This window comes from Tyto alba, unplaced genomic scaffold (genome assembly GCF_018691265.1).
Source record: "Tyto alba isolate M040663 unplaced genomic scaffold, T.alba_DEE_v4.0 Super-Scaffold_42, whole genome shotgun sequence".
Lineage (NCBI taxonomy): Eukaryota > Metazoa > Chordata > Aves > Strigiformes > Tytonidae > Tyto > Tyto alba.
Genome location: NW_024881318.1, coordinates 12,942,012 through 12,960,139, shown reverse-complemented (window position 1 = coordinate 12,960,139; position 18,128 = coordinate 12,942,012). Strand labels below are relative to the sequence as shown.

The 18,128-nt window shown below is 51.7% G+C and overlaps 1 protein-coding gene across 1 annotated transcript in view; it reads left to right on the top strand.

Annotated features, from left to right (window-relative positions):
• UBAP2 (ubiquitin associated protein 2) overlaps positions 1–18,128 on the top strand; it is a 113,405-nt gene that overhangs the window by 94,189 nt on the left and 1,088 nt on the right. Inside the window, 6 exon segments of the mRNA XM_042804735.1 lie at positions 11,376–11,454; positions 12,931–13,145; positions 14,438–14,537; positions 14,621–14,728; positions 16,209–16,276; positions 17,238–17,429. Of these exon segments, the coding sequence (XP_042660669.1) occupies positions 11,376–11,454; positions 12,931–13,145; positions 14,438–14,537; positions 14,621–14,728; positions 16,209–16,276; positions 17,238–17,429 (762 nt within the window).

The window sequence follows — 18,128 nt, the reverse complement described above, 5'->3', positions numbered from 1 at the left end:
AAGTGCGTTGTTGGAGCGGGAGATGCGAAAGCGGCGGGACAGAGCCCTCGGCGGGAGGTGTGTGAGGGTTTCCCTGTGGGCGGCAGGCAGGGCGAGCTGTGGTGGCTGGCTGGTGCAGCTGAAGTTTCCCTTCCTGCCCGCGTGTGTTTCGGGGCTGCGCTGCCCTGGCGTTGGCTGGGGTGTGTTTTCCTTTGGCTTGTGGCTGGCCTGGGTTGTCGTCGTAGCTGGTCTTTCCTTTTGGCGTTGGGCAGGGTGGCGAAGTGATGTCAGTGGGGCGAGCGTGGGGAGCCCCCGGTGCAGCAGCGAGGGCCTGGGGGTGGCTGTGGGGGTGGGCACGTGAGTCCTGGGTGTGCTGGTGGCTGGAGCTGCCCCGGCTCCTGTGTTGGAAGCGGATGGGAGCGGGGAGGACAGGCGGGAGGGAGGGAATGGGGAAGAAGAGGGAGGGAGCGGAAGAAGTTTGGCTGCTGGTGGTGCTGGTGGGGCGCGGGGTCCCCAGCTGCGGTGCCGTGCGCGTGGCCCCGGAGCCGGGGCCTCCTTGTGTTTTGTCTGCCTCCTTGCCTGCTGAGGTGGGTGGAGAAGCAAGGAAGGAGGGGTTGGCCGTGAGCTGGGGGGGTTGTAGAGCCACAGAGGCAGGTGGAGGAGGAACGGGAGGTTGCCATGTCTGAGCATCGTGGTTTGAGCCTCATCGGCATCCTAACACTCCTCCGCTACTCTCTGCCCTTCATTCTGGCAATGAGAAGGGACAGATGAGCCAGGCTTGGGGTTGGAGATAGGACGGGGAGGGGCTAGATCACCCACTGTGGTCACGAGCAAAAGACAGACTCGTTAGGGGAAGGGAAAAAACCCATCCATTTATTAGAGACACTAACAACCGTTAACAGAGTAGGGCAGTGAGAAGCACTGCCACACCTTGAGAACGCCTTCCCCTCAAGCCTCCCTTCTTCCTGGGCTCAGCTCTGCTCCCCATATGTCTCCGTCGTCCCCCAACAGCAGAGGGGCAGGGAATGGGGGGTGCAGTCAGCGCTGCCACTTCATCCGTCTTCGGTGGGGGGAGCTTCGGGAACTCGTTCCCCCTGCTCCGTCGTGGTCCCCCTCTCACAGGAGACAGTCCTCCACAAACATGCTTTGACGTGAGTCCCTCCGAGAGGCCGCAACATTTCTCTACATGGCTCCGGCGTTGGTCACCAACTTTCTCCAACTGGAGTCCCTCCCACGGGCTACGGCCCTTCCCGAGCTGTTCCGGCGTGGGACACTCCCGCACGCTGGAGTCCTCCCAGTGCTGAACTACAACAGCGGGTCTCCCTTTTCCCACAAGACCCCAGGCTCCTTCAGGCACAGCACCTTGATCACCCAGGCGACAAACACAGGCCATCCATCAGTGCCTGCTCCACCGTAGATCTTCCTGGGTGGCAGGGGGGGCCGCCCAGCCGTCTCCCCACGGGATGCAGGGGGGTCTCTGCTCCGGCACACCTGCCCCCTCCTTTCTTGCTGCGTTCCTCCGCTGACCTTGGTGTTCACGCAGCTGCCTCAACTCCTCCTCGCGAGTCCGACTCCCCCTTCACCACATCCCTTCTTCAATACGTTACCGCAGAGGCGCAGCTGACTGGCTCAGTTTTGGTGCAGAGGTGGAGCTGCCTTGGAGGCGGGGGAGCTTCGAGAAGCTTCTCCCAGGGGGCCTCCCCTATAGCCCCCTCCCCTATATCCCCCCCCCCTGTTACCAGAAACCCCCAGGACTCGCTCAAACCCAAGACACTGATGTTTTCGGGTGCCTTCCAGCAGCGCTGGCGGGAGTGAGGCGTCGCCGAGGTTCCTGCGGGCTTTGGGAGCCGGGGAAGGGTGTGTGGTGGTGGGAGGGCGGTGTCGGGCTGGGAGCCGTGCTCTCGTCGGGCCCCGTTGTGTTGGTGGGTGTGTTAGCGGTCCCAATGGCGAATAGACCTTATCTACACAAAGCAGATAAGCCGGCACTTCTTTATCCCAGCGCTGGGGAGCACGGGGGATAGCTCCACCAAAGGCGTGTTCACCGGCAGGTACAGAGCGCAACGTATTGCTGCTCTTTTTCAGCAGAGTCATGGTTCCATAAGATGAACAAACCTCGTAAAGTTTCGTTTGCCCTCAGTCATGATAAGGATTGGCTCTCAGTTACCTCACCTTACCTGTGTTCCTGTTCTACAGAAATCATTGGTGGTCTTTACGGATTGATTTGGATAGAATGAGGGGAGGGTAATGATGAGCATATTCATGGTGTTTCCTGGAAATCATTATCTTTATGTGGTGCCGCGGGCGGCTTTGCCTTCCGGGCTTTGTGGTGGCAGCGAGTTTCCGGCTGTGGTTTTCGGTTTTGGCTGTTGGCTGCGGTGGTCTTGGGGAAGTGCGTTGGTGGGGTGCCCCTGTGTGGCGAGTGTGTTGGCGATGTTTTGCTGTGGCTGTTCTGGGGGGGTTTTAGTTTGGGGGTTCATCGTTTGCACTGCTTCTTTAGGGGATGCGGAATCTCTGGCACATGACGGATGGCACAGTTACGTTGTTGCTGTGTGGTTTTGGTGTGGTTTTTCCTTTCTCTGCTTGGCTAGCGGTTAGGACTGTTTCGCTGAATTTCCCTTTCTGACGAAATCTCTTTTCCTTATCTAATTCTCCAGCCTTGGGTTTGCGTTTTTTACGTTGGGTACGTTTTTCGCTTTGCTTTTTATGAATAAATCCTTTCTGTTTAGATTTTTGGACATTTGTTAAATGATGTATTCTTTGGAATCTCCGAAGCTTTCTAAGTGCAGGTGGCCCTTGAGGAGGTTTCTGTGGTTGTCAGTACTTGAACGTTGAATTTTTCCTTATGAGGATGCTACAGTCTCTTTGCTACCTTTTCTTCGGTTTGATCCTCATTGTGATGGGGGTTAAGAAGTCTTTTCTAAGCTGATGCTTATTTAACAATGAAGGAGGTGCAGCCAAAACTTCTTTTCAGATCTGAATGTATTTGGCATTTTTGCTAGTCGAGCAGTTTGTTGTGACTACAGTCTCATTGTGCCACGGAGAAGAAAATACCCTCTCGAATCAGTTCTCTTTTTCAAATGTCCAGTGTTTGACTGGTAAAATGCTTATGTCTTCCGTTACGCTCCCATACTACTGGAACTTTTCAGTTCCTCTCTTTTTTTTTCTTTTTTAGTCTTCGCTCTTTGTACAACAGTTCTTTCCATTTCTAAAGTTCTTTTCCCAAGACGACTTTTGCTCTGGACGTCCCAAGTGCTAGCTGGTACTGAGGGTCCGTGGTGTCAGGAGGTTGCTGAGAGCCTTGTCCAGTGATGCCTTTGGATATACCTTCCGGAACGGACATCTCGCCACCTCCCCGCTGCCTCTTGTGGTGTTGTATCTGTCGCCTTCCTGGTAGAGTCAGTCATAGTGTGTTTAGTCTTCCTGGTGTGAATTGCCTGTGTTGAGGCTTGTGTCGTTCCCTGTCCTCCTCCGGTTTTCTGCCTGAGGTGGGTTTGCCTCTTCAGCCACCTCAGAGAAGACAGAGAGCAAATGAGGCTCCCCTGCCTGGTGTCACAGGGTATTTCTGTTTGGAAGGAACGTGAGGAGGTGTCGTGGTTTAGGCCTGATTGGCAGCCAACCACAACGCAGCAGCTCTGTCTCCCTTCCCCTCCGGCAATGAGAAGGGACAGAGAGCCAGACTTGGGGTTCAAGATAGGACTGGGACGGGGGAATATCCCTTTTTTATGATCACGAGCAAAAGGCAGACTCGTTAGGGGAAGAAAAAAAACCCCATACATTTATTACAGACAGTAACAACACATAACAGAGTAGGACAGTGAGAAGCATTGCCACATCTTGGGAACACCTTCCCCCCACCCCTCCCTTCTTCCCGGGCTCAGCTGTGCTCCCGATATCTCTACCTCCTCCCCCAGTGGCGCAGGGGCAGGGAATGGGGGGTGCAGTCAGTGCTGCCACTTCCTTCATGTTCGGTGAGGGGAGTGTCCGGAACTTGTTCCCCCTGCTCTGTCGTGGTCCCCCTCTCACAGGAGACAGTCCTCCACAAACTTTCTCCGACTTGAATTCCTCCCACGGGCCGCAGCGTTCCCCACACTGCTCCGTCATGGGTCACTAACTTCCTCCGACTGGATTCCCTCCCACGGCTGCAGCCCTTCCCGAGCTGCTCCGGTGTGGGACTCCCCCGCATGCTGCAATCCTCCCAGCGCTGAATTACAGCAGCGGGCTGCCTTTTCCCATGAGACCCCGGCCTTCTTCGGGCACAGCACCTTCATCTTCCGAGCAGGAGCAAGAGGCCATGAATCAGTGTCTGCTCCACCGTAGATCTTCATGGGTGGTGGGGGGGGCCGCCCTGCCGTCTCCCCACAGGATACAGGAGGGTCTCTGCTCCGGCACACCTCCCCCCTCCTTTCTTCCTCCGTTCCTCCACTGACCTTGGTGTTCATGCAGCTGCAGCAACTCCTCCTCACAAGTCCGACTGCCCGTCACAACGTCCCTTCTTAAATACGTTATCGCAGAGGCGCAGCTGATGGGCTCAATTTCCCAAACAGAAGTGGAGCTGATGTGGAGCTGGGGGAGCTTCGAGAAGCTTCTCACAGGGGGACGCCCCGATAGCCCCCTCCCCTGCCACCAAAAAACTCCACCACTCACTCAACCCAGGACATTCCAACCCTTTGCCTCTGCGAATCACGTATTTAAGAATTAAGAGATCCAACATTCAGTTCAGAAAACAGTATACACATCAACATCAGAACAAAGAGTAGGCAAAACCAGACTGAAAGGAACTTCCCCACACCCAAATAAAACATATACTGACAGAATACTGAAACACAGCATAGAACATCCACCCATAGTCCCTTCACCACACCTAAAAAAAACTTCCCCACAATTACAACTACGGACATTAGAAAGATCATTCCACTAATGGTGTTCAGTCTGTATTTTGCTCATTACCTCTCCCAATTAATATCCTTATCAAATCACAACTCTCTGCCCCACGTTGGGCGCCAAAAACTGTCGTGGTTTAGGCCTGATTGGCAGCCAACCACAACGCAGCACCTCTCTCTCCCTTCCCCTTCGGCAATGAGAAGGGACAGAGAGCCAGGCTTGGGGTTCAAGATAGGACTGGGACGGGGGAATATCCCTGTTTTATGATCACGAGCAAAAGGCAGACTCGTTAGGGGAAGAAAAAAAAACAATACATTTATTACAGACAGTTACAACACATAACAGTAAGACAGTGAGAAGCATTGCCACATCTTGAGAACACCTTCCCCCCACCCCTCCCTTCTTCCTGGGCTCAGCTCTGCTCCCGATATCTCTACCTCCTCCCCCAGTGGCGCAGGGGCAGGGAATAGGGGGTGCAGTCAGTGCTGCCACTTCCTTCATCTTCAGTGATGGGAGTGTCCAAAACTTGTTCCCCCTGATCCGTCATGGTCCCCCTCTCACAGGAGACAGTCCTCCACAAACTTTCTCCGACATGAGTTCCTCCCATGGGCCGCAGCGTTCCCCACACTGCTCCGTCATGGGTCACTAACTTCCTCCGACTGGATTCCCTCCCACGGCTGCAGCCCTTCCCGAGCTGCTCCGGCGTGGGACTCCCCCGCATGCTGCAATCCTCCCAGCGCTGAATTACAGCAGCGGGGCTGCCTTTTCCCATGAGACCCCGGCCTTCTTCGGTCACAGAACCTTGATCAATCGAGCAGGAACAACAGGCCATAAATCAATGTCTGCTCCACCGTAGATCTTCCTGGGTGGCAGGGGGGGCCGCCCTGCCGTCTCCCCACAGGGTACAGGAGGGTCTCTGCTCCTGCACACCTCCCCCCTCCTTTCTTCCTCCGTTCCTCCACTGACCTTGGTGTTCATGCAGCTGCAGCAACTCCTCCTCAGAAGTCTGACTGCCCGTCACCACGTCCCTTCTTAAATACGTTATCGCAGAGGCGCAGCTGATGGGCTCAATTTCCCAAACAGAATTGGAGCTGACGTGGAGCTGGGGGAGCTTCGAGAAGCTTCTCACAGGGGGCCGCCCCGATAGCCCCCTCCCCTGCCACCAAAAAACTCCACCATTCACTCAACCCAGGACAGGAGGACTGCAGTGGAAGGTGGAAGTTGCGTTTGGAGGGTTCCTGTTATGGACCTGCCTATGTTGGGTCCCCCTTGTTTCCTCGCTCTCCAGGGCACGCGTAGTGCCCGTTTGTGTTTGCACGGAGCAGTGTCCTTGCAGTGAGGTGGTGGTGGAGGGGCTGTGGCTGAGCAAGGAGAACAAGCTCTTTGTCCCATGCAGGAGCAGGTCGGATCTGCTGAACTTTTATGTTGTCCTGCTCAGACTTAGCTGGGGAGCACAGAGGACCCGGGGCGGGTATTTTTGGGGTGGTGGTTGGAGGGGAAAGCAGTAGCTGATGCTGGTGGTGTGAGGGCAGTTTCCTGTAAGGAGAGGGCTGTGCTGGTCTGGTCTGTGCTGGTTGGTTGGGAGCGTGTTGGATGGTGGTGTTTGGGGGATGTATCTTTGCATTTGCTAAGGATGTGTTGGGGTGAAAAAGGGCTAAGTGAATGAGCTCTGTGTAGCGAGGCAGGTCCCCATGGCCACTGGTGTGTGAGCACAGGCAGGAGCATCCTGGGCCAGTTGTGGTGGCTGTAGGCGAGCAAGGAGCAGTCTTGGGCATGTGCTGTGTTTTCAGAGGCTTTCTGGTGTTTCTTGGGTGGGGTGGGTAGCCCTGGACTGGTGTTGCCTGTCCAAATCTCTGCATGCCTTGGTGCGTCCGCTCCTTGCCCCTTTGAGTTGCATGCACCTTGTTTACGCCACCCTGCGTGGTCCCAGGCGGTGCTGCGGCATTGCTGAGTGCTGGTTTGTGAGGAGGTGGTGGTTTGGAGGTGGCTTTGATGTCTTGTCAGTGGGAGGGGGTTGGGAAGGGGGAGAGTGGGTGGTGGGAGAGAAGTGCGCGGGGCAGGCATCGTGTCCTCTGGGCACGTGTGCCCTGGAGGTCTGGCATCAGCAGGAGATGCCCGTGGGCTTGAAGGACCATTGTGGGTGCCCAGAGGGACCCGCTGTCCGGAGCCTTCGACTGGGACGTGGGGCACTGGTGGAACGGGCTGCAGGAGGGAGGCTCACCCCTGCCTGCCTGCAGGGACCCTGGGTTTGCCTGTCAGGTACACGCGTGACGAACACCTCTTTTCTTTTTCCTTCGTTTTTGCTTTTCGAAAAGTCTTTATTTGCAACAAGTGAATGAATAAATAAAGATGCAAATTTTTAAATTAATGGCTGGCTAAATAAATAAATAAATTAACGCACAAACAAGCAACTAAATAGAGTTTTGTGATCAGCGGTCATTGGCGTAAGAGTCCCGCAGTGTCCATGGGGGCCTTCCCCTCCAGCGGGGGAGGTCACAGGCTGGACGGGCTAGCTCACACGGTGGGTAAGAAATACCAGCCCTCTCCCCAGAGCCTCGCAGCTGTCGGTAAGCATGCAGCAGCGCAGTTTCCTCGTCCTCCCTTTGCAGCGAGGCTGTGGCCCTGATGCAGGGGTGCGGGCCCTTGCCGCGGTCATGCCCGTTTCCCCGTCGGTGCGGGCTGCTGGCTGGCAGAGGTGTGAGCAGTGCTGAGCAATCCCAGCCCGGGCTGCTGCCGCCTCTGCTCGATACGCGGCTGCCAGCGCTGGGTGGGGCTGGACCTCTGGTGCAGGTGGGCTGGGTGGGGGGCAGGAGCGTCTTGGCTCGTCATTTGCCGGATCAGTGTGCCCACCTGTAGGAACCAGGCGCAAGCCTGGAGGCGGACGCGGTCCCAGGCGCAGGCGCTGTGGTTGTGGGTGCGGAGGAAGTGTTGGATGTCGCTGAAGTGTTTGCTGATGGTGAGCGGCAGGTCGCGGGGCCCTTGGGCTTGGTCGAGCGTGGCGCTGCCTGCGAGGCATTGCTCCAGGCGGTGGATGTGGTGCTGGAGGTTGTTGAGGAGGCGGTGGCGTGCGTCGTGGTCCCAGTGTTGGGGGGTGCTGGGGCTGCTGAGGGTGTGGAAGAGGTGCTGGAGGATGCGTAGGGCGGTGTGGGCGGCTTGCTGTGGGCGGTGGGTGTGGAGGAGGGTGTCGGGGAAGGCGGGCGGGTGCGGGTGGTGGCAGGGCTGTGGCGGGCTGGGAGCCACGGCCTGGAGGAGCTGGAGGCTGTCCCAGGGGAAGGTGGCGTGGCGGGGCCGCAGGTGGTGGCAGGCGAGGGCGGTGGCGAGAGGCGGCAGGAGGAGCAGGAGCGCCGGGGCGGCGGGGCGCAGGCGGGGCTGTGGGGCTGCGGGCGCAGGCATGGTGGGGCTGTGGGTGCCGCGTGGGGGGTGCTGGGCAGGAGGCGGGTGCGGCGTGGTGGCGGTGCGGGTGGGCGCTGTGCTTGGGGTGCTGCCGGCCGGGCGGCTTTATGTGGTGCTGTGGCTTTCCTTTCATCATCGTCAAGTAGGCAGAATTTCCCTGCTTCCCTTTTCAGTTTTGCTTTCCGTTTACCTTCTCCCCGGGCTTTTGTTGTGCTTGCCAAAGTGTGAGCAGGAGCTTGGCCCTTTCCACGAGAAGTGGAGCTTGTTCTTTCCCATGGCTGCTGCTGAGGGAGTCCCACTCCTGTGCTGTTGTGGTTCAGGTCATGATTTGAAAGCTCTTGTGGCTGCGTCTTTTGGCCAGCTGTGCTTGGGATGCTTTTCAGGATTTCCTTTTTGTCTGTATTATGAGTTGGTTTTCTTGCATTTTATTTTCACATTTCTCAGCCTACCAACATATATTTTTTGTTTTCCGTGCTCTGGTATTATTTGTATATATGAATTAATCCCTCTTTTCCTTTATTTCTCACTGACAAATATTTTCAGTTTGTCAGTCTATTACTTTATTTTCTTTCATTTTCCTTTCTCTGTTGCATCTGCAGCTTTGCTGTAGGAAGAGTTTTTCCTCTCTCTGAAAGTATCTTACAGAATATTTTGGGGACATCTGTCATCCCCTTCAACCCCCTAATTGTTTGTCCTCAGTGTGTTGATAACTAAGAATAAATGTATAAATGACACAAATGATTTTTCATCAACTATTCATACAATGATTGTGATTTCCAGATTTTTTTTCATTGTGTTTTGAATTTGTTGTAATAACTCTGCAATATTAGGTGTTTGGGAGGCAGGAGGAGGTGGGAATATTTGGCTTTGACGTGCTCTTTGGCATACATCTAGAAAGTGAAAGTGTGCAGAATCCCAAGTGCAAGTCATCACTGCTTCCTGGGAGTCAAGGAATTTCAGTGGCTGCTGATACATCAAGAATGGGGGTTTCTCATGAGGTTTGGGAGGGGATTCTGGTTTAATTTAAATCAGTTAATTGATGTCTATGTTGATGATGTAAATTCTCACTGTGTTTTTTGGCAGTGGGTTTTTTGTATGTGTGTGTGTGTGTGTATTACTTTGGGAAATGCTATCTTTTCAGTTAGTCTGTTGCAGGCTGCCTGTGTGGCAGAGATCTTACAGATGCCTTAGCTGGTGTGTGTGGTTCCTAGCAAGCTGCTTCGTTGTGCTTAAATGTATTACATCAGACGAGTTATCATTTTTCAGTCCTTTTCCATCTCACCCTTTGAGTCTATTCCTGATATTTCACTTTTGACTTTAGACACCTTCCACTGCATGCTTTCTGTAGGTCAGGAAATACCAATGTTGCTTGGAGAGCAGAGTATCTCTTCTGATGTTTTGCTGTGGGTGGGCATGAAGTGCAAAGATAACTGTCTTGCACTTATATTTTCTGATTGTTTTTTTTGTTTTGAATGTGTGTATGCACAGGAGTGTGGGATAGGGATATGCAGTGCTGATGTGATTTTTCCCCCACCTGAGGGGCAGTGGGAATAATTGCAATCCTTAGACCATGTTCTCATGCGATTTGGTTATATTTTGTCTGGTTTATATAGGGGAAATGCTAATGTGTAAGTTCCAGTTCATATCCATCAGATGCTGTTCAGATCTCTTCTCCAAATCTGCTTTTTGTGGCATTTTCCTTGAAAGGAGATAGGAATGCTGTTTTTGAGTAACCTGATAAGGCTTTTATTGTCAAGGTGGTTGTGTTTTGTTAAGTGATTCATGCCAGAGTTGATAAGGTGAAATTACCTGGGTGGGAAAGGATGATGAAATAAGACATCATTTCAAGTTACAGAAATCACCTTTAATACTAAATCTTTGCCAGATTGTTTTGTGTTCAGTGATGGAGGATTGGTAATAGGAAACAGGGGGCTGATGCACAAAAATGCAGCAAGACAGGAAGGTGCTGTCAACTCTGAGAAAGCATTTGAGGTGCTGGGGAATTGGCAGAGAGATGTATGAAGAAGGAGGGGCTTTTCTAGTGCTGGAGTTGTTGGAAATTAATATGCTAGTGGTTAAAGCATTAACTCTTGGTGGATTGGAACTGGTGAGGAGTAAACCATGAGAATTAGGAGGGAAAACGCTTAGTAACGTACCAGCCCCATAGGGGGAGTTCATCCATAAAGAGAAGGGCAAACTTTTCTATTTTTATCCCAAATTGAAGATAAAATGCTGCTTTAGTTTTGCAGTCATGTCCTGTCATCTCGGAGTGCAAGCTTTCTAGGCTGAGAACTGTGTTACCTTCCTGTAGAGGACCTAAGAGAATGATCTAAAGCAGTGGCCTCCACCTTTTTTGATCATATACCCCATCAGTAAAAAATCCATGAGGATTCCCTCCCAATATGTTTTTATTTCTAAATTATAAACGTATACTACTGTACTAACATGTATGTTACCAAACATGCACAAAAATAAAAAAGTATAAGAGAAAGGTTAAACACTTTTTAAATTTTTTAAATTTTACTTTACTTTTAAATTATCTTGTGCACCCCACTTTGGAGACTACTGATCTGAGATATCCTGTAACATAGTTTAAATAAATTTTCCAGTCATCCAGGAATGACTCTTTTTCTCCCTTTTTTTTTTTTTAATTTTTTGAATGTTTATGCTGTTTTCCTATCTGACATTTCCACTTTTAGAAAACATGACATGGTACAAGGCTAAAACCTTTAGACTACATCCACGCTGTGATTATGGTCCTGGCCTGACCCCACGTCTTTGGCTCCTGATGGCCTTTTGCTCTTCCAGGTGCAGTCTTGTTGGCAGATGACAGCTCAGAGCTGAGGACTGGGAGGGGAAGGCATTTAGTTGTGCCTTTAACCTTACCATTAAGAGATGAAGTGTTTGTATATAATATTGAAAATGTCTATAAAGTAGGTTTATTTTGAAGTTGAGGATCCAGGTAAATCTTTAGATCTGCTGTAAGTGATAAGGTCAGCTTCTGCCCTAACTTCCTGTAGTTTGTCCTTTTTAGATTTTCTAATGCATATCGTGTGGGGTTAAGAGTTGTCCACTTCTGTTATGATTTCAACAGTTAAAAAACCGTGTTATCTCTTTCCAAGGATTACTACGGAATTACATTCCCTGCTCCTGCAACCTTGACGGGCAGAGATGGGAGCCTTGCTAACAACCCGTACTCAGGTGAGTGCTATTTAAAGATGAGGTTGGTAAGTAAAATGAGCTGGTTTCTAAATGCAGGTCATCCTGCTGTTGCTGAAAGAGCAATCATTTTTCCCTTCTGTAAGCAGTTAAACCCATCAGTCCAAGCTAGTCAAAAAGCGAGCATCTCCCTCTCAACCCTGACATTGATGTTTCTTCATGGTTTTGATCAGTAATTCATATGTGGCTTTTTCTGGGACTAAGTTGGATAGCCTTTGAGAATAAGTGAAAAAATGTTATGAACATAAACAGCAGTGTCATTTAGTGTCCTTCCCAGGCACATACAGACAGGTGCTTGAAAAATACTCCATAACCTAATCATTCTTCTCAAAATTCAGCTGGCTTGCTTTCCCTTTTCTGGCACTGGAATATACCCCTTTCAGCACCTCCCCATACTTTGCTATTGCTGTTTTAGCACTTGTATGTTCCCAGCAGGAGCTGCACCTAGTAGGCTCTCCTTCACCCCCCCCAAATCTAATGGACTTCATTCCCAAAAGCATATAGTCGAAGAAGCCCCTCCTCATTCCTGCTCTTCCTCTTCAGTTATCATTGTGCAAAGATGACATTAATGCCATCCCGGATTTTCAGCCAGTGGTTTTCATCCACTGCTATCTGATTACAGCTTAAAACTGTAGCCATAGGCATTATAATTCCTGTAATGATAGTATTAAGTGTTGTCATGCTTCTTGGTTACCAACATAATGAATACTGGTTGGGAATGAGATAGATGTGATTGATGTAGGTCACCTCCCTAAAATACATGTGATCGTGCTGCTCTGTAGGCCACCAGAAAATGCAAGTGTTTGGGAGTTTTCTGCTGCGTAATCACTTCTCTTGGGAGGCTGCTTTTGGGTTAATAACCAAATTTCCCTTCCTACTTCTTCAATAAGGTGGCCCACGATGCAAGCCTTGCTTTCCTGGCCTTCAGCTACTGTCTTCAGAACTTTGGTGGTGTGAGGAACCGGACATATAATTAGTCATGCTTAGCAAATAAACAGACATTGACAAAAATACGCCCATCGCTGCCTGTAAATCCTAACTTGCTTTCAGCCCATGAAGCTCAGCTAATCAGTTTAACCTCCAGGAGAGTCACACTTTAACCCAACAACCATTTGCTCTTTGGCTATTTACCATACTTCTGCTTTTAGCCTGTTTTATTGCAATGATCTGATAGTAATGAATCTACTCAGACCATGTCAGATAGGTAAGTACTGGTATCTCCATTTTATCAATGGATTAGCCATGGCACAGAGTTCTGTGCCATGAGCAGGCAATGTCCCTGTGGCCATCAGGAACAGAGACCGGGAGAGTTCTTCCCATGAGCAACTGCAGCCTTTCAAGTGTAGGGTGTACTCTCTTCTGTAGTTGTCTACTTGTATTCAAAGGATTTGAATCCTTTGAGTTCTCTGCTTTTGGAGTGGCTTTGATAGCTTTTCTGATCAGTTCTTTCTTTCACAGGTGACGTAACAAAATTTGGCCGTGGGGATTCTGCCTCCCCTGCTCCTGCTACCACGCTCGCCCAGCCACAGCAGAACCAGACACAGACTCACCATACAACTCAGCAGCCCTTCCTCAACCCGACCCTGCCCCCAGGGTACAGCTACACTGGGTTACCTTATTACGCTGGTGTGCCTGGTGTACCCAGTGCGTTCCAGTATGGGCCAACCATGTTTGTAAGTGTGACAGCCTGACCTGTAACTCTCCCTTCATGCCTCTCTGGTTTTGTGCTCTCCAGCCCAAACCTTCCATATCATAGAATCGCAGAATGATTTGGGTTGGGAGGGACCTTAAAGATCATCTAGTTCCACCCCCCTCTGCCACGGGCAGGGCCCCTTCCACCAGCCCAGGGGGCTCCCAGCCCCGTCCAGCCTGGCCCTGAACCCTTCCAGGGAGGGGGCAGCCACTGCTGCTCTGGGCACCCTGGGCCAGCGCCTCACCACCCTCACAGGGAAGAATTTATTCCTTATGTCCAATCTAAATCTGCCCTCATTCAGTTTAAAACTGTTGCCCTTTGTCCTGTCACTACAGGGCCTGGTAAAAAGTTTTTCTGTCTTCCTTATAAGCCCCCTTTAAGTATTGAAAGGCTGTAATAAGGTCTCCCTGGAGCCTTCTCTTCTCCAGGGCCATGTCTTTCTCATACTGGGGATCCCAGAGCTGGATCTAGTACTCAGGTCGGGTCTCGTAAGAATAGAATAGAATCAGGTTCCCCAGTCTGCAAGGGATCTCCAAGTACATGCAGTTGTGAGAAAATATCTGCAGTCCCTTCCCCAAGAAAACAGGAAATTTAAAAGGCCAGAACTCATGGACTCGTGTGCAGGTTTACTGTAAATAGCAGACAGCTAGCTCATGGACTCAGTGTTCATGAAAGCCCTTACCAGTCTCTGGAGAGTCAAAGGGAGGTCCAAAGCTGAGTCAGTGAGCTGAGAATGCCTAGGAAATCCTTTTGAGGATGGAGGAGCCTCCATTAAGTCAGAGAGCAGTGCTTAGTAGTGTCAGGCAGAAGGTTATTTGGGAGAAGGTGATGCTTCAGTCAGAAGGGTAGTAAGTCTATTTTAGGGCCCTGTGAGACAGTGTTTTATGAAACAGCCTCAGGCAGGAATTGATGTTTTGTCTGATTCAGGAGGGAGAGCACTGTGGTTGCTCCTTCCTGGGTTTGTGGGTAAGAATTTGCTGTTTACATTCAGTGTATGAAAGACATACGCAACCTGTTCTGAGAGAGGGTTGCACTGCAACCAGGGGGGCAGCTCTAGCAGAAAACCTGGGGCTTGCACAAACCCAGTACAGCAAGTTACTGCTGGAAGCGTGAGTGCCTCGTCCCATGCCATGCCAGTGCTCCCAGCTGCAGATCGAATTTCCCACGCGAGGTGGAGATGCCGGTGCCATCCCCACTAGGTGGCAGAGGGAGTTTGCATTTTGCCTGCTGCTCCCCGGTTAACAGTGCCTTTTGTTGCCTTCCTTTGTCCAGGTACCTCCAGCATCTGCTAAGCAGCATGGAGTCAACCTGAACACCGCGTCGACTCCTTTCCAGCAAGCGAGTGGCTACGGGCAGCACGGCTATGGAGCAGGTATGCTTACCACTGCGCTGTTCACGTGAGCATCTGCAGAGCTGCTTGCGCACTGTAACACCTTGTCTTGTACACACCGGCAGGCTATGATGACTTAACGCAGGGAACAGCAGCTGGAGATTACAGCAAAGGAGGCTACAGTGGGTCATCTCAAGCACAAAACAAATCTGCTGGCACTGGACCTGGGAAAGGTAACACGTGAGACTTGAGGTTGCTCTTGAGTGGGATTTAGCAAGGCGAGCTCCCAGTGCTGTGCAGTCAACACAGCAGCCAGCTCTAAACAGGGTCACTCTCCAAGCTGTTTCTCCATCTCCCGTATACAAAATCCTTTTTTAAAGGCCCAAATATTCCTTCTAAACCTCATGGCTGAACGTTGCATAAGGATTTGTGTGGCTGATGCGCAGCTTTGTCCACAGTTATAGATGGGAGAAATGGTGAGCTGTTTACTCTGCTGAAGTTTTCTTTGCTGAAGTATAGTGGTGCTGTAGCAGTGCTGAAACCTGAGCAGTTGGATGCTGCTGCTGAAATGGTCCTCTGCCAAACAAATAGATCTTGAGTTTCTTGGTAGGCACCTGAGATAGCTGTGTGTTAGGGATGAACAGGGCAGTTCACACATCTCTGGCTGTTGTTTCAGCTGCTGTTCATATACCCTGTAACTCATCACTTTGTTTCATGCCTGGAAATGTTTCCTTTGTGACTGTAAAGGCTGAAGAATTTATACAGCTTATGTGAAAGCTTTATTCTGCTCATGCTGGTTAGACCTGAGAAATGTATACTGAACTGCTTAGCACTAACTGGCTCATCCTTGGGCTTAAGCAAATACCAAGCATTTACTGTGCATTTGAAACACCAGCTGGACTGTCTTCAGCCAAGAGCTGATCATGCTGCCCTCTGTGGAGCAGCAATCCAAAAAGGAGGAATGTCCTAGGAAGGGTACAACCTCAGAGCAATGCACACCCTGAGTCCAGTCCTCTGAGTCACTGGTCAAAGGAACCACTGGTTTTATTACAGTCCAAGTGAAATGATTAGAGCCAGTCTTTGTAAATCTATGAATAAGTGACTGGTTTGAGGGCCTCTTACTCACAGTGAGTGTTTCTGAGCCTGTTGTGGCATCAGCTGGTCCAGGTGGAGGCCAGCCTGAACCAGTGATACTTATTCTCTCAGGGCAGAGGAGCATTGCAGACCTCACCCTCCTGCAGAATGTAAAAGGACAAGGGTTCAAACGTGTAGCAGATGCTGAGTCTCATCGCTCAGTGCACTACTGGAAAGCTCTTGAATGCTGCAACAGAGCCAAAAGCATCCCTAATCCTAGGGGAAACCTGACTTTTCATGAGTTTAAATGAGTGTTCGGTGCAGGCAGCTGCTGCCTGGTGAAATGCGTTTGCATCCAAGCGGTAACCGCTGGGTCGTGGATGTGGGTGATTTATCCCAGCGGGCTGATTTCCCGCTTCGCAGCAGAAGCAAGGAACCAAACCCTTTCTGCTGTTCCCGAGTGGGGTGCCGTGGGTCTGAGAGCACGGAGAACCCGCGGGGCTGGCAGCAGCGGCAGCAGGGCCGGTGGTGCAGCGACTGCAGGCAAAGGTGCATCCGTGGTGGTGCAGGGAGCAAAGCACGGGGCTCATGCCGCACGGTGGTTGACTTTCTCATTGTCAGTGGTGTTTTGTTTTCCAGGTGTTTCTGTGACCTCAAGTAACACAGGTGTGCCTGACATCAGTGGCTCAGTCTATAACAAGACTCAGGTGAGCAACGCTGGACCCTCCTCCCCTCTGGCCTGGGTCCAGGCTGATGGCTGCCCTCCGTTCCCAGGCTGGCCTGTCTCAGGGGCAGCAGGCCATGGCATTTCTTAGGCTGGCTGTTTGCTGTTGGCATGGAGCCTCTCTCTCTGCCCCGTTCCTTCTACCGCGGCAGCTGCTGGCAGGGGCACACGCTCTACGCTGCCACACGCAGGCCCGTGCGAGCTGCAGCCTGGGTGCAAATGAAATGTGATGGTGCTAATCTTTTTAGTCAAAGTAGCCCCCAGTGAAGGTGAGTGGAGAGGCTTTTTGCTTTTCACCATACAGACCAGCCAGTAGTGCCCACCCCTAACATCCGAGGGTCCCTGTCCCACACTCTCCTGTGGCCAATCCCCAGCGTACAGCTTCCCAGGGAAAGCAGAAAACACTTTGTCCAGCCATGGTGTGCAGTGAGCTTATGTCCAGCTCCTGTTTTCTCCTCTCTACACCCTCATCCAGGGGAATGTCTGGCTGTGATCCATGCTTACAGGTAGGAAGCCAGCTCTGTTACACACTTAGTGTTAGGGGTCAAGCTTTGGCCAGGAGGAGGAAAATCTTATTGCGAGTTCTGCTGCCCTGGGTAGGTCGAGTAATTCCATGCTGAGACCCTGCAGTGTATGAAGGACTGATTTCAGGCAGCTGCTGCAGTCTCATGTCCCACTGAGTGAAAAGAGGTCAGGGAAAAAAGGAACACAATAGCGTGAAAATAAAACCAAATGTTGGAGGAATTAGTGCAGAAATATGGGTGAGAACAGGAGCTGAAACTCATCTGCTGAAGTGCTTGCAGGTATTCGATGTGATTTGACTGCTCATGGGGGTTGGTGAAAGGTTCAGGTGAGGTGTGTTTGGGCTACTCTTATTCTTGTCTGGTCACCGTGGGGCTGCTCACACCACTCTCTGATGCTGTCCCCCCTCGCCTCCCGTGCAGACGTATGACAAGCAGGGATTCCATGCTGGCACGCCGCCTCCTTTCAGCCTGCCCTCTGCTCTCGGATCGACTGGGCCCCTGAACCCTGGTGCTGCCCCGGGTTATGCTCCAGCCCCATTTCTCCATATCCTGCCTGCTCATCAGCAGCCTCATTCCCAGATGCTGCATCACCATCTCCAGCAAGATGGGCAGGTGAGTCGGCCCTTTCTGCCTCTGCAGCATGCCTGAGGGCAGATTGTTCCCACCCACATCCCAGCTGGGTCTTGGGGGTTTTTGCTTCCTTCTGGTTTTTGCTTCGCTCATTGGGAAAGGGCCTCGACAATGTTTGCAGACTGACAGACTCGAAGCCGTTGACCAGCCTGGGGAGGGAACCTCATGAAGTTCAGCAAGGGAGAATGCCAAGTCCTGCCCCTGGGGAGGAACAACCCTATGTGCACCAGTATATGCTGGGGGCCAAAGCAGCTTTGCAGAAAAGGCCCTGAGGGTCCCGGTGGACACCAAGTTGACCGTGAGCCAAAACACATGTGCCCTTGCCACAAAGCAGGCCCATGGGACCCTGGGCTGCAGTAGGCAGAGTGTTGCCAGCAGGTTGATGGAGGTGATCCTTCCCCTCTGCTCAGCACTGGTGAGGCCACACCTGGAGTGCTGTGTCCAGTGCTGGGCTCCCAGTACAAGAGAGACATGGATGTACTAGAGAATCCAACAAAGGGCCACGAGGATGATGAAGGGACCGGATCATCTCTCCTATGGGGAAAGGCTGGGAGAGCTGGGACTGCTCAGCCTGGAGAAGAGAAGGCTTGGGGGAATCACATCAATGTATATAAATATCTGAAGGGAGGGTGTGAAGAGGACAGAACCAGGCTCTTTCCAGTGGTGTCCAGTGACAGGACA